The sequence below is a fragment of the Lagenorhynchus albirostris genome, chromosome 1 (genome assembly GCF_949774975.1).
Source record: "Lagenorhynchus albirostris chromosome 1, mLagAlb1.1, whole genome shotgun sequence".
In the NCBI taxonomy this organism is placed as follows: Eukaryota; Metazoa; Chordata; class Mammalia; order Artiodactyla; family Delphinidae; genus Lagenorhynchus; species Lagenorhynchus albirostris.
The window spans coordinates 84,063,797-84,079,931 of NC_083095.1; the positions used below are offsets into that span (position 1 = coordinate 84,063,797).

Here is a 16,135-nt window from a genome sequence, read left to right on the forward strand (position 1 = left end):
AGGCAGGAGGATGGGGCCCTCTAGGGGTTGGAGCTGAGGGGGTTCCTAGCACAAAAATAAGCCCTGGAAAAATGATTCTAAGACCACTGGGGTGGATCCTGGAGCAAGGCCTGACAGAACCTGTGGAAACAGCTTGGGAATCCTCCATGCTGCCATGCCCTGTGCCCTCAGGACTCAGCCGCCCTCCCCTCCCTCCAAGCCCTGCTGTCTCTCATCTCTCCTCCCTCATCCCTCCAGCCTTGGACCCCTCTGGGGGCCCCTCTGGCATCTCCTGCTCTTCCGATTCCCTTCCTGGGATCAGGTTCCCTCTCTGTCTGTTTGAATGCATTTTGCAAGGGAAATCCCTGTCCCTTCCCAAAGCCCCTGCACCTGTCACCTGCAGCCGGCCCTGCTCCTGTACCCAATTCCTCCCTCTGGTCCACCCTGCAGCCTTCTCTCTACTTTGGGCCTGGAAAGACAATCCCCTCTCTCTCCCTCGGCATGGGGATGGGGTAGGTGGAGGCGCTCTCATTTCACAGGATTGGGGGCGCCACAAGGAAGGCAAGGATTTCAGGGCTCTTTACTCTTTTACCCTTTCTATCTCCGGCTTTGAAGTTTGAGGCTCTGAATCCACAGAATAAAGCCTCACCCATCTTTACCCAGTGATGACACTGCCTGGACCCTGTTCTTGAGACCCCCAACTGTAGCTTCGTCTGTCCTCGCCTGCCCACATCCTGCAAAGCAGCCCTCAGAATGCAAGAAATCCAAGCAGCAAAGGGAGCTGGGAAAACCTTCATCCAACAGGGATATTTTTCTTTTAAAAATACATTTAGTTTTTTTAAATGTGAATTGACAAAAATATTGTGTAAATAATGGTAGACTGGATACAGAGAAAATCAGAGAGATCACATGAACACACAGTTTGGGAGACTGGCGCCTGGGCTGAGCTGAAAAGAGGGCGCCTCAGACAGTCTGCCAATCTCATCCCCCCCCCCACCCCAGAGGCAGAAGGTGAAGGGCGAGGATGCCCCCTGCTGGGCGCACTGGAGAGCACGTGCCTCCTGGGGAAAGGCTGGGAACCCCGAAGGCAGACCCTTAGGGAAGTTGCCGCTGGGTCTGGATCAGTTGTGAAGATGGGTATGCTGGAGAGTTTGGCATGTCCGAGCTTTGGGCCAAGAAGGTCGTGCTGTCTCCCAGGGAGATACTGGTGGCCTGGAGCCCCGGGGGCAGGTCCCGAAGTCACTTGCTCACTTGGCACCTCTTGCTTTTTGGTTTCTCAACCTGTTCATCAGAGAAGTTCAGCGGTGGAAGTTGAACTCAGATCTTTGGGTGGCCCAGTTACCAGACAAACAAGAGAGTCAAATGAGGTGGGTTTCTTACCTGATGCCAGCAGTGGGGTTCAGAAGCCCGGAGGCCTGTTGAGTGTCTTAGGCCAGTGGCTAGTTTACTTCTGGAATGAAGATTGGCTCAGATGTTGCATCCTCAAAGATCTGTTTCCTAGTCGGGCACAGGGAGCCAGGCTGGGCTCACTACTCTATGAACCCAGCCACTTATTAGCTGGTTTATCTTGTAACGGTCCCGTGCCTCAACTTTCTTACCTGTAAGATGGGGATAATTATGCCTCACAGGAATGAGGCATATAAGAATTAAATAATATAATGGATGTAAAGTACTTAATACCCAGCCTGCACATGAGCTCAATATTATTATTACTTGTTAGCAGACGCTGACAGGAGAAAAGCAGTTTTTTATTACTTCCTCCTCGGTGTATATTGCTATTCTTTCCACAACTATCTTCACTGACTTGCTCTTTGGGTTTTTTGTGGGGTTTTTTCCAGCAGTTTGTGTGGATCAGGGCCTGGACCCACCTTCCCAGGGCAGGCTGAACTAGGGGTGCTCCTGAAGCAGGCTGTCCCCCAAGCAGCCTGAACTCGTGAAGTCACATCACGGGCAAACGCCAACCTCCCACCACCTCCACACCATCACAGCTGATGAGGCGGGCGTGACAGTGAAGACCAGGAAGTGTCCATCAGTCCAGCTGTATGTTCAGCTGCAGCTCCAGATCCAGCCACCCTCTGCATGCTGAGAGCTGAGTGTGAATGCAGGCAAGGACAAGGCTGGGTAGCAGGTGCTGAGGCTGTAATCCCTTAGGGGAAAAGGACAGGCGATCAAGAGTTCTCTGCAGAAACCCAGGAGGAAGACGTTGCCTGTCCTCCCATGCCAACCCCTCCTAGAATCATAGAAGGAACCATCCTGGACTTAGAAGTGGAAAAGAATCAGTCCCATATGTGTTTCCCTTTGAAGTATCATTTTGGATCAAACTTACCTGGAGGTGTAACTAGGGGAACACTGGATCCGTCCTCAAGAGACCTAGATTTTACTCTCAACCAGAGCAAAGTTTAGCTGTGAGATCTTGGCAAGTTACCTGAGCTCCCTGATCTGTTAAGTTTTTGATCATTTCCAAGATTCCTTCCAGCTCTAAAAATCTCTGTCCCATCAGAAGGACCAGCCTTGTCACTTTCTCTGAGAGATGACAAACCTAGAGATGAGAGCTGAAGATGGCAGGAAAAGGATCGGCTCTTCCCCCTACCGGGTGTTCTTGGACACATTACTCGTCTTCTCTGCCTCTGTTTATCTGTCTGTGAAATGGACCCATTTTCATAAGTGTGATGGAAATAAGTTAGACAACATCCTTCTCCAGGTGGGCATGGTGCATTGCACATAAGGAGTGCCCTCAGAATTGATTGATCGCTTCCCTCCTTACTCCCGTCCTGGTCCATCTGTTTATCAGGACCTGGGCAAAGCCACAGTGAACCGGCCCCTCAACTTTGTGAATAGCAGGAAGCCAGTGAGGATAGGGGAGGTGTTGAGAGACAGACTCAGGATCCCAAAACATCCTAACCTGCTGGAGCAACAGCCTGAACTTCACAAGGTAAAATGAACAGGGCTTAACTGAGAGATCCGGGCTTGGCTCCAAGGCACCGACTGTACAAGGACAGGGTGGGGAAGTAGCGGCTTAGCAGAAGCATGTGTGAATAAAACTGAGGGTTTTCACCGACAGCCAGCTTCATATGAGTCAAACGAGAAGGCTGCCAAAGAAACGGACAGACTCTTAGGCTGCTGAATTAAAGCGGAGTACTGAGCCCAGTGACTGTCCATCTTGATATCAATCAGAATCGCCTGGGAAGCTCTGGTGACACTGGATGCTCCTTGCTGTTCCCAGACCCTCTGATTCAGGACCTGGGATGGGTGGGTGGGGAGAGGGGAAGGAAGTGAGGTGTTTGGATTTCCAAAGAGCTTCAGTCTTGGTTCCAGTGTGCAGCCAGGGCTCTAGAACCAAGGAGGAGTCAGTCGCATTCTCATTCTTGGCGTGTCAGACCACATCTAATGCACTCGGGGACTTCGGTCTCGGTGGCTTTATCATGGGGAAACGCACAAGCTGGAGGGCATTTGGTGGAAGGTGGCCAGGATGTAGGATGCACCTGACATTCTGTGAGGGCTGGTGGAGGGAACCACAGCATGGACATAAAGGTGGTCCGGCGGTCCACCTTCAAATGGATGAGACTTGTTCACGTGGGTCCTAAAGGTTGGAATCTTAGGTGACTGAGGTGACTGTCTTAGGTCAGGTTTCTCATGAAACGTTATGAAACAGAGATTTGCTTCTTGTGGGAAGTTTATTGGGAAGTGCTCTCAGAAACAACACATCTGAGGGAGTGAAGGAATCAAGACTGAGCAGAGGAAGAAATTGATCAAGGATGCAGTCACAACAAAGGACGCCTCCACAGGGAGCTCGGGGGTTGGGATGACACTTCAGAGCTGCCCCAACTGAAGTTGAACGCCCCACCCCCACCCGGCAACATTGACTAGGCAGATTATCCCTCATGAAGTCAGCAAGGCAGCTCCCTTTGAAAGCTGACGGAAATGCCCAGGGAGAGACTCAGCTGTGAGCGTTCAGCAGCCAATACTCCTAGCAACTTGGGGATAAGCTTCTTGGTCCCAGAGGCAGGATCTGGCTGGTGCACCATAGCAACCATGACAGTACCCCCTTTGCACAGCCTGGAACTCTTTGCATCATATGGTAAGCACCCTCTGCCTGGGAATAGCCCCTCCAGAATTCTAGTGATTGTTTCCTCTGAGAAACTTATAGGAAGGTAAGTAGGTTGAACTTAGCCCTCACTACTGAAGCTTGTCTTGGTGTCACACTGATATTCAGCATCCCTCCATTACCCATTCTAGATTCTCTTTACCTTCAGCTTATACCTCTCCTGGTCTAGGTGGCTTACCTGGTGGGGTGACTCAGATCCTCATTCCCCAAGGAGTCTGAGCTCCTAACCACCATGCCCTTTTCAAGCCATGCTGCTGAATTTGTCCACTTACTATCAAAATTGGGCAAGGGAGTACCAAGAGACACCCTAGAGGATCGCCTGGGTGCCAAACATCTTCTTCCCTGACCCCATTATATAGCAGCAGCCCTATCTCTTCCCAAGGATCAGGGTCAAGTACCCCTGGCAGGAAGCGACTCTTTTTTTTTTTTTTTTTTGCCTGCTGGTGTCTTGGTACAAGGAATCTAAAAGGCAGGAAGCAGCCACACTTAAAGTTGATGGGATCCTTTTTCTGTGCCCTCGTGGAAGTGTTCCACCTCTGGGAACTAGATTCTCTAAACCCAGAGATCCTAGAACTGTAGGAATAGGAACCATGAGTTCCCCCCAGAGGATCACTGGGAGAGATGGTGAGTGGGGTTATTCCTACTTCAACCCCTTGTTTATTAGGCTTTTATATTCTACCTGTTGGTCCATAGCACCATATTATAGTTATTGAATAGGGTACATACTTCATCCTGGAGCACGGTGTCCCATCATCTCTAAAACAGTGCTTCAGCTGCACCTTTGAAAGGCTTTTCTTTCACTCTATCAGCTCTATTCACCAGTGGATAGCGATGAATGTGATAGGCCCAGAAGATTCTACGACCGTGTGCCCATTCTTTTGCTGTAAAGTGGGACTTTTGGTCTGACGTAATGTTATGTGAGATCCCATATCTGTGAATCAAACACTTTTTAAGCTCTCAGAGAGTGGTGCTGGTTGAGGCCTTTAGCAGGAAAGAAAAAGCCGTCCAGAATACATGCTGATTCAAGTCAAGATGAATCATCGAGCCTTCCCGATTAGAACAGGTGCAATGTAGTCACCTTGTTACCAAGTACCATCAGATGTTGGTAGGTTGGAGATTTGGCAGCCTTGGTGAGCGGGAGCCCATTCTGCTGGGTGCACCCCTGCCGCCATACACTATATGCCTATGTGTAGCCTCCATCTGTGGCAACATGACCACTTTTCCATGTGCCAGTTGGGCCAGCACAAGTGGTAGATGACAGAGGCTGGCTAATGTCAACTGGCCAAGTCATTCTATCTACTTGGCTATTTAGCCTCTCCTCCATGGTGGATGCTCTCGGGTGGACATTAACATGCAATGTATAGATCTTCACACTTTGTGTCCACTCCCATAGATACATCCACGTGCCTCTTCTTCTTCCCAATTTCCCACTGTTTCCCTTTCTAGGCCTCTAACCAACTCATCAAGCCGTTTTCTACAGCCCATGAGCCTGTACATATTTTTATGTAGGGCCGCTCGACCAGGCAGCCATGATGATGATTCAGGTCTCCAGATATCAGTGTCAACTCAGACACGGCATGACCTTAAAATGTTTGGCTATTCCACTTTCCCCACTGTACAGTTACCCAAGTAAATGGCCATAGGTCCCTTTGGGGAAGGAGTAGAAAATCATTACTGTATTGCCATAGTATTACGGAAGCCTTCCTCCTGGAGACCCAACCTCTCCTTCAGTCAAAGGGTTCTGGATCTGCCACTTGCCAATGCAGGGGACACGGGTTTGAGCCCTGGTCCGGGAAGATTCCACATGCCGCGGAGCAACTAAGCCCGTGCACCACAACTACTGAGCCTGTGCTCTACAGCCCATGAGCCACAACTACTGAGCCTGCGTGCCACAACTGCTGAAGCCCATGTGCCTAGAGCCCGTGCTCCACAGCAAGAGAAGCCACCATAATGAGAAGCCAGCGCACCGCAATGAAGAGTAGCCCCCCGGGGCTTCCCTGGTGGCGCAGTGGTTGAGAGTCCGCCTGCTGATGCAGGGGACACAGGTTCGTGCCCCGGTCCGGGAAGATCCCACATGCCGCGGAGCGGCTGGGCCCGTGAGCCATGGCCGCTGGGCCTGCGCGTCCCGAGCCTGTGCTCCGCAACGGGAGAGGCCACAACAGTGAGAGGCCCGCGTACCGCAAAAAAAAAAAGAGTAGCCCCCACTCGCTGCAACTAGAGAAAGCTCATGCACAGCAATAAAGACCCAACGCAGCCGAAAATACATAAAAATAAAGTAAGTAAATTTAAAAAAAAAAGTGTTCTAGATCTGAAAATTGAGTCAGGTCTGGAAACCAGACAAGGTATCGTGACTTTTTATTTGAGCAACTGTCACCAACCTCCTGATCTTTCATTCCTGATTTCTTTTCATTGTACAGCTCAGCAATTCTGTGTGTGGTCTGCAGATCACTGGGGGGCCCTGAGACCATTTCAGGTATTTCACAATGTCAAATCTTTGCATAATAATACTAAGACATTATATGCCTTTTAAACTGTGTTGACATTTGCACTGATGGTGCAAACACAATGTTGGATAAAATTTCTGGCACCTTATCAAACCAAGGCAGTGGCACTAAACTGTTCTGGTAGTTCATTGTAAAAAAAGAAGGAAGGAAAAAGAAAAAAGAAAGACAGGACAGAGGGAGGGAGGAAAGGGGAAGGCAGGAAGGCAGGAAGGCAGGAAGGCAGGAAGGTAGGAAGGAAGGAAGGAACAAAGGGAGGAAGGGAGGGAGGAAGAAAGGGAGGAGTCAGTTTCACTTAAGAATGTCCTTAATGAATTTAACAAAATTTAAAATTTGTTAAATTTTATTAAATCATAACCCTTAAAAACATGTCTTTTTAATATTCTCTGTAATTAATTAGAAAGTACCGTACTGCACCCAGAAATATAATGGTTCTCTCAAGAAAAAGCAATTGTGCAATTGAGTATGAGCTAAACTAGCCATTTTTTTCACTCGACAAAATAACTGACAGGTAAACTATGGTCATTCAGACTTGGTTATCTGGCAGGTATTTTCTCAGATTCAAACCAAGTAGACCTGTGACTTTGAGGAAAGCAACTGATAGTATTTTTTGCCAATGATACAATTTGAGCTTTCAAATGAAAATTAGAATTTTAGGAAACTTGTATGCACTATCATGAACTTGACAGATTCCCAATACTTAAAACTTTTCCTGATGATACTAACAAATATGATTTTTAGTATTGTATAATGAATTGTATCAATATTTGAAAGATCTGTATAATTCAATGAACCAATATTTTCCAAATGACCAAAGGATGTTACAAAATCATGCATAGGTAGAAGAGCTGTTCAGAATGCAAGGTAGATCAATAGATTTTAATATGATTGAGTACAAAAAGTTCACTGACATAGTTCCATATTCTACATTACAACTACCATTTAAGAAAATACTCCTTGTTGAATTTTGGTGTAGTATCAAAGGAAAATGCCCACAGTTAGCTGAAAAGTCTATTAAAATGCTCCTCTCTTTTCCAACTGTTAATACATATATTCATGAGGCTGGATTTTCTTCACATATTTTAACCAAAACAACATATTGCCACCCAAAGCAGATATGAGGATCCAGCTGTTGTCTATAAAGCCACATTTAAGTGACTTGCGAAAATGTGAAAAAAAAGGCACTCTTCCCACTAATTTGCCCCAGAGGTGCTATGACCTTTTAGCCATCTGCATAGCTCTACTGTCAGGACCCTCCCACTGACACTGCGACTTGCTGCTTATTACAATAGTATGCCAATCTCTGGCTTCTATCATTTTGCAGTCCTAACATCCCCCTTGCTATTAGGGAGCCAGTTCTGTTTTGGCCTCTTGCTGTCAGCCCTGGCCTGCGTAGGATAGCCAAAACTCAGCTTCTCACCAATGCACTCCTCTTGGCTTTGATAACCAGAGTATCCTCTGGGCCCTCCTGCAGAACTTAAGTGGGTTTCTGATCTTACATAGAATACCCACTAGAGCATGCCCACTTCTCTGAGCGTTTTGAACCCTTCTTCCATCTTCTGCCATGGTACTTCTGGCATTTCCATTTCACTTGGTGAGCCTGTCTCCCAGGATCCTTGTCAGGATGTTAAATCCTGTTTCATGGGAGAGTGTTCCCATATCAATAAACTCCCCCTCATTCAACTTAGTATTCACCTCCCCCTCGATCCAGCCAATACATCCTCTCCTGCTCCTGCCAGTACATACTGGCTACTTCCGCAGCTCCTTGGGGATAGAGCCCTCCTCCTTCCCTAGCAGGAACCCTGCACATCTCTGGCTGGGTTGTGTTGCAACTTGGCCCTATTTATTGGTCTTGTAGGCCAAGAGAGAGTTACAGCTTCCTTTGGTGCCTGAGGGCAATTCTCAGGGACAGTGGCAAGCTGTGAGCCATTAGTAGCCAACATTCCTAGCAGCTGGAGGAATGAGAACCTCCATCCTGAGGGTGATGTGCATGGTATTCCCAATATCCACTACAGAGACAAAGTTCAGCTCTGCCAGTGAGGCAGAGTAGAACAGGGATCGGTATCTAATGCTCTAGAGTCATAAAGACTCAGGTTTGAATTCTATCTAGCTATGTGACCTTGGGCAAGTTACTGAACTTTTTTTTTTTTTTTTTTTTTTTTGCGGTACGCGGGCCTCTCACTGTGTGGTCTCTCCCGTTGCGGAGCACAGGCTCCGGACGCACAGCCTCAGCGGCCATGGCTCACGGGCCTAGCCGCTCCGCGGCATGTGGGCACGGACCAGGGCACGAACCCGCGTCCCCTGCATCGGCAGGGGGACTCTCAACCACTGCGCCACCAGGGAAGCCCTACTGAACTTTTTTGAGGCAATTTCTTCATCTCTAAAATGAAGATAAATAGTAACTACCTGATAGATTGTTGTAAGACAAATGAGACAAGGAATGTAAGTGCTTAGCATGGTGCCTAGCACATAATAAAGGTGTGGATGCTGTTACAATTGGTCAGAACTGCTGCTGTTACAATTGGTCAGAACTTTCCGAAGCCTGAAAGGGCTGCCTTAGGGAGCAGACAATAACGTACACCAACATGGAGGGTCTTTTAGCTAACGCTGGAGAGTGCTCCATAGGGATGCTGTGGGGAAGGTTCTAGGGTCCATGAGGGTATTTACAAAAGAGGACCTTTTGGGCCCATTCTATCCCCAAGCTGCCTTGATTCTCTGCTCTGACTCTGCCTACCCTTAGTCCCGGAGAGGCACTTAGAGAAGCACATTCACTTTCAGGCCACCAGGGGGCCGTTTAGTTGCCTGCAACAGGAATACACTAATGGTTTCTTAATGGCTCAGGCACCAGGGAGAACAGCCTCAATTATATCTGAAAGCATTTTGAGTTCCTAGGGTAAAAGACACTATGTAAATCCAGATAATAAATACGGCTTATTGATGACAGGTTAAAGAATCTGGCACTGTTAAGTTTGGAGAAGAATAGGGTGAGAGGAATTGAATAGGGGCTTCAAGTATATCTATTCTTCAGTATTGAAAAAAATGACAGGCTGTTTTCCTACTCCGCTGGGAGCCAAGCAAGAAGAAAGAAGTTTAATTTGCAACAGAAGAAATTCAGAGTGCATTCAAGGAAGCAGGTGGAAGGAGGCTTTGGGTTGGCCTCACCTGGAATCTTTTAAGAATAATTCACCTTGGTACAGCTGGTATGATCGGTCCTGCCAGGAAGGCCAGAGAGTAAGGTGGAGAGAGAGTTCAACATCCAGAGGCAATTCAGGGATTTTGACTTAACAGGTCGCCCTGCTAGACAGGCTCTGGCCACCCTGGCAGCAGGTTGGGGAAGGAGTGGTTGCCTTTTCCCCATCAGACTCCAGAAGGCGATAAGCACTCCAAACTTTCAATGTCCTTAAAATCTCTCAGAAAGTAAAAAGGCAGCCTGTTCTTGGAAATAAGCATCCCGTTGGCCATTGCTAGTGGCAGACTCGCACCTGAGCTTCAGGAGTCAGGGGCTGGGCTATGGGCCTGGAGTTCCAGCCCTGATCAACACACTCAGCTCTGGTAGCCACTTGACTTCTGTGCAGTGGGGGAGGCAGGGCAGCAGTGATGGGGTGGGGCTTCTTCATCAGGGGGCATGGTGTCTGGAAGCTAAGAGTTCCTGTGGAGGAGGGGAAATGGAAAAGGCAGAGATGGTCCAGCCCCACAGAGTCTGAAGCCAGGAGTCAGGAGGGGTGGTTCGCCCACAGAACCCAATTAGGACCGACCTAATTGGGCTCTCTCCCCCCCACCAAGGCAGTCTCCCACACCCACTGAGATACCCAGGAGGTCCACACACCCAGCTGTGGGAACACAGGAAGTAGAACTCAAGGAGGAGAGAACCAGAAATTCTAGAAAACCTCATAGACAGGGAATGGGGAGGAGAGAAGCCAAAAGAGAGGAGGGCTGAAGGAGGGGGAAGGCACAGGGTAAGCGGCTACTGAGAGTCCGAGCTTGGAGGAGTTCGTCAGCACCTAAACGAGGGATGACAAACCTCACTTGGGAAGGATGGCAGGGCAACAGCCGCCCAGGCTCTGAGACCCGGAGAGGATCAGAGAAGGCAAAAGCCCTGTACTGTAAGCCGCTCCACCGGTTCAAGGGCAGCCTCTTGAGTCCATGAATCAAGCCCAAACCCGGGAGTCGGAATCCCCCCAAAGCGGGACCTGGGACCTGTTGCAAACTTCAGGACTAAGGTGGGAGGAGAAACAGCTCAGCACTTGTACTGTCCCGAAAGCTCTGGAAGGTCTGGGCAGCCGACTCGGGGATCTCCGAGGACAGAGAATCGGGAGAGCCTGAAGCACAGGCGGGATCCGGCGGCGGGTGGGGGGTGAGGGCTGGGAAAGGGCGCGACCAGCTGTAACCACAGTGCACGCTCCAGCTTCCTTGGCTGCCTACGCCAGACGACATGGTCCAGACTCGCTAGGTGTAAAGGGGTCTGAAAGCCCCGCCCGGCGGGTACGTGGAACGGGGCGCGAGTCGAGAGCACCAACGTGAAATCACTCCCACTTCTGGGGGTAAACTGAGGCCTGGGGCCTGGGAGCGGAAGCCGTTGCTGCTATACCACCTGTCACTTCGGACAGTCTGGACACAGAGGGGAGGCGCCAGAGTTGACAGCTCTGCGCTCCGACCGCCCCTCCCCGCCCCCATTCCAGTTCACCACTCCGCCCCAAACGGTGCCGTTCCCCTTTTAAAGAAGCGCCCCGGGCTCCCACCGTCGCCGCGCCAGCCCGTAAGGGGCTGCGGCGACGTTGCCCTTTTAAGAGCCAGCCTCCGTTAACTCTCTCTTAACGGGGCGTCCCGGCGGGGCTCGCGGCGCCCGCCTGCAGACCGCCTCCCCGTGCGGTACTTCCGGACCCCGCCGTCGCCCTTTTAAGAGGCAGCCCCCAGCAGCGCCCTCTCCCGCCCCTTGTTGCCGGCGCGAGAGGCGGGGGAGCCGGGCAGGAGAAGAGAGCGCTGTCCGCGCGGCCACTGGAGACCGGGCGGCCGGCGGCCGGGCAGGCGGCGGCGGCGGCGGATGGGGACTCGGAGCCGGGCGACTGTGGCGGCTGTGGCTGTGGCGGCGGCGGGGAAGCAGCTGACGGGCCGGCGGCGGCGGCGGCGCTGGCGGCGGTGACTGGTCCAGGCCCCGGCGGCGGCTGCAGCGACACGGTGGCGGGCTGCGGGCTGGCGGCGTGAGGAGCGGCGGCGGAGAGCCGAGTGGCCGGGAACCGAGGGCACCGGGCCGCCCCTTGCCCAGTCCTTGCAGGCCGCCAGGCCCCCTCCAGCCGGGGCCGTGGAGCACCGGGGCAAAGGCCGGGGCCCTCCCATGAAGGAGCGCGACGCGGCCCCGGCCGAGCGGGGCAAGCCGGCCACCTACACCGGGGACAAGAAGGCGAAGATGGCGGCCAAGACCAACAAGAAGTGGGTTCGACTCGCCACCGTGTTCGCTTACGTGCTCTCGGTGTCGCTGGCCGCCATCGTGCTCGCCGTCTACTACAGCCTCATCTGGCAGCCGGTGGGCGCCGGGACCTCGGGAGGAGCCGCCGGCCCGCCCCCCGGCGGCTCCAACGCCACCGGCCCGTCCGGGACTTCAGGGGCGGCGGCTGCGGCGGGGCCCAACACCACGGGGTCGTCCCGCCGCGAGGCGCCGCGCGACGCGCCCCCGCTGCAGGCGGCGCGGCCCGTGTCTCCTGAGCCTTCTGCCGACAGACCCCTGGCCGGGCCGCTGGAGCAGCCGCAGGGGGCCGAGGAGGACGAGAAGGAAGCGGCGGCGGCGCCCGGGAGTCGTTGAACCCCTCCGTGCCAGGGGTGGCCGGAAACCATCCTCCCCAAGCCCGGAGGCAGGACTTTGCAGCAGGACCGGGCGGGGAGCCCGCGGAGTGACCCCCGCGGGAGTGAACGCCTCCCTTCCCCCGACGATCGCGCGCTCGCCGCAGGGGCGAGGGGCCTGAAGTCGGATCTTCAGCCAAGGGACCACGATTCTCCGGGGGTTCGGTGTTTTGTCTTCCTAGGACCGTGCTGCGCCAGGGCCCTGAGCCATAAGGGGGATGGGGGGGGCGGTGGGGAGATCCCAGCACCGAACCCTTCTGCGCCGCTAGCTCTTCGGTATCTTACGTGGAGGGGTGACTCGGGCTTTCCCCCAAGACTCAGGGGAAGGAGGGAGCTGTAGGGGCTCTTCTTTAATAAGCCGAAGCTCTCGCAAGGAGGAGGGCACCAAAAGTAGTGGAGCTCAGGTACGTCAACCTAGTTGCAGTGGCCACAGATGCATTTAATTTATAGATCCCTGTATATAGTTGTTGACATATGCACTAGAAGCTATAATTACATATAACTACATGTATCCTCCTACACCCTGGGTAGCTACTGACTGATGGATGGGGCTAAGCAAGGGCTATTTGCTGGCCCCCAAAGTGCAGCTAGCCAGAAGGGCACAAACACTTTTTTCATTACCCACTCTTTCCCCTTTTCCCCCTCCTGTTTCAGAAAGATAGATTTATGACACATTAGGGTTAGACAAGACGAAAGTATAATCATTCTTAAACTTGTTGAAAGGACAATGGAAAACCTTTGGAGAAGTAGAAGGAGTTCAGGGAGGGTGGGGAATGTACTGATCCCCTGCTCTCCTCTTCCCACCTTAGTGCCCCCACCTAAGAGGCTTTCTGTTGCAGCCCTAAGTATCTGGGCCAGGGAAGAAGGAAGGGAAAAAGCAATGCCTCTGTGCTTCACCCCTTGGCCTTCTCACAGAGTTCTTTTAGGAAGAGCAAGCTTTTGTAAGTAGAGTGGCTCACGAGTGTTTTTTTTCCCCTGCTCTATAAGATCTGGTCTTGTTCCAGTAATCACCTTCACCTTCCCTCTTCCCTGAGCCTGTAGTGACAGTGTAGCCCTGTGATTAGGACGAAATCCGTTGTGAAACCAGAGCTTTGAGCACACCCTCTGGTTATGAGTTGTACTGTGGAACGCAAAAGGCCGAAAGGTGGGCTTCAACCTCAGGATTGTGTTTGGATAGCCAGATAATAGACCAGCCATAGGAAGGTTAAATTGGCTTGTCTTTACCTCTCCTGATAAGCTCTACTTATATGCAGCCTGTACTTTTATTGAGATGAGAAACATCGAGTGAAATGACATATGTAGAGCTAGCTCTGGGGCAGCAAGAATTATACATCCTCAATTTGGATTCCGTTTCCTTCCGCCACTTGCTTTTAGGCAGTTGAGTGTGGGTAGTGACAAGATATCAAACCCTTTCGTGTTTCCTTTTTGGGAAATGAGGCACTTTAAAACAATGACAACAACAACAACTTATCCACCTGAGTCCTGAAACAATTTGTCTCTCCTGTTTTCTGGCTTACACTCCAGTTAGCTCTGATCCAAGTTTACAGGACAGCAGCCTTGCTTTAAGCCATGTCCTGGTGTGGGCAAGGTAATAGCAGCTGAGCTATCATAGCCTATAGGGGCAGGCTGGTTGCACCCCCAAGGTGTCTTGGTTGAAGGAGATTTCTGAGCACTTCGGTCATTAGGAAGCCCTGAGGCCTTTTTAAATTTTTGGTGAGGGCCTGGGGGAAGAAACATAAAATGCCACTTTATAACTTAAATAATAGTCTGTAATTTATATTTACTGTGTGAATTTTTAGTCCTATATTTTAATAATTTGTAAATCGATCTCTTATTCCAAGAATCCTTTGAACTTGCAAGAGAACATCTGGGAGTCCAATCCCCTGTCCCCATCCTGACCCCTGCAGTCTGGACTGTTTAATCCACGTTGGGATGGATCAGAGTCTAGAGAAACCACTCGTGGATCCAGCTGCTGGTCGGTCTCCTGACTCTCTGACGCCTTCACTGGAATTGGGACATTAGCTCCAGCTCTAGCTGTGAGTGTGACCAGAGACATTATTTATAATCCAGCCATTTAAGATATACCTGTACTCAAAAAGTCCTGTATATTTTTTAAAAGTTTTATTTTTCAGGTGAACAAAAATACATTCTAAGAACTCTACGTCAGCCTGTGTAAGTCGATCATTTCTCTTTTCATGCTTCTTGGGGAAGGAGTAGAGGTAATAGTCTAAGGTGTGGTGGACGGGTGGTAATGAATAAGGTGTAAGAGGAAAAAGCAATTGCTCTAATGTTCTCTGTGCCTGATGGTTTGACCAAATTGAAGGGTGGCAGGAATCCATCTTATTCGGGAAGCAATCACGGTGTTGGAAGAACAGTGATATCTAGCTCAGCTACCTTTTGCCAACCTTAAAACGGTTGGGAAAAGTTCTGCCTTTAAAGGACTCTGAGCAGCTGCCCAGCTGAGGGAGCTGAGGGACCAGTAAGCACGCAGATTGAGAATTATTATAAACATTGAGCTGGCTGAGAGCTGAGCTGAGGTGAGGGTCAGCCGCCATATAGCATCGCTGTTCTCGCCTTTAAACCACTGGCCCCCAGAAAGCCCAAGAAGTGCTAATACTGGGGGAGACAAGTGGATGTGTCTGCAGTGGTTGGACAGAGCTTTGTCTACAATGGAGGAGGTGAGAGAGCCACGGGGCAGAGAGAAGGTGTAGGTTGCTTCAAAGGTGAGGCTTTTTCTTCCCTAGAGCAAACAATAAAAGACATGTGGGTGGAAAGCACAAATATAAGGGATTAGTTGTGCTGCAAAATACACAGCAAGCAATTGAGCTCAGCTCATTATTAAACAATGTTGCCCAGTGCGAACCCGAGTGAGAAGCCAGTGTCGGTGGGGCCCCCTGAGGCCTGTACTTCTCAGGAGCTGTTGGGGGGTGGCTGCTGTGCTTTTCCATCACCTTGTGGTCCGCAGGGGAGCATGGAAAAAGTCCACCCTTCTTTTATTTCCCTCTTGAGCCTACACAATGGCTTTCTGTGAGAGGGCTTGGTAAGGCAGAGCAGAAGGGGAGTGAGTTTCCAAAGTTCTTCAAGCCAGCCCCTCCTTTCTGTAGACGGGGACATGTGGCTTCTGCAGTTGCACACGGCTTCACACGCTGGGCACATACAGCAGTGTGTGTGTGCAGCAGGAGCCTGCTGGCCAGTGCGAAGGTCACTGTTCCACCGGAACAGGGCCTGGTGGCAGGGAGCAGCGGTTGGAATAGCTTTATTTTCAAGGGTTAGAAATTAGCTGCAAAATTGTCCATCAGGTTTTGAGCTGGGAAGGAGAGGTCTGGGCAAAGGGGGATTATTTTCCTTTAACTGCTTTGCACTGGGACTACCTGGATCATTTCTAGGTGTTTATGTTAGAAGTGACTGTGTGCGTTTATTTCTCGACAGCCTGCATTTGATGAAATAATCCTCTTTTGAAAGCGTAGTTCTGGAGGGTGAGGGGTGAGGAGTTCGCTAAGCCATTTAGACTGGGCTTGTGTGGGTATCATTTCTTTCCCCCACTGTGCTGAGGAAGTGTTTCTGTGAAGTTTCCGGCATAAGAAATATTTTTCTTCCTAACAGCTCGAGATTTCTACACATATGATACCACAGCTTTGGAATTTTTTCTGTCTACCTTGTTTTTTGGTTTTCACTAGGGAATCCTAAGATAGTGTGTTCTTTCGTTGAGTATTTA

General features: G+C 50.8%; 1 protein-coding gene across 1 annotated transcript; it reads left to right on the top strand.

Moving 5' to 3' along the window:
- The first annotated feature begins 11,420 nt into the window (after positions 1 to 11,420).
- On the top strand, positions 11,421 to 14,581 carry INAFM2 (InaF motif containing 2). Its single transcript, XM_060147192.1, has 2 exons — positions 11,421 to 12,824; positions 14,262 to 14,581. Exon 1 carries the CDS (start codon positions 11,918 to 11,920, stop codon positions 12,380 to 12,382), a length of 465 nt encoding a protein of 154 aa, XP_060003175.1. The 5' UTR covers positions 11,421 to 11,917; the 3' UTR covers positions 12,383 to 12,824; positions 14,262 to 14,581.
- The last annotated feature ends 1,554 nt before the right edge of the window (positions 14,582 to 16,135 follow it).

Coding starts and splice junctions, on each gene's coding strand:
- INAFM2 (XM_060147192.1), top strand. CDS start 11,918: ATGAAGGAGCGCGACGCGGCCCCGGCCGAGCGGGGCAAGCCGGCCACC.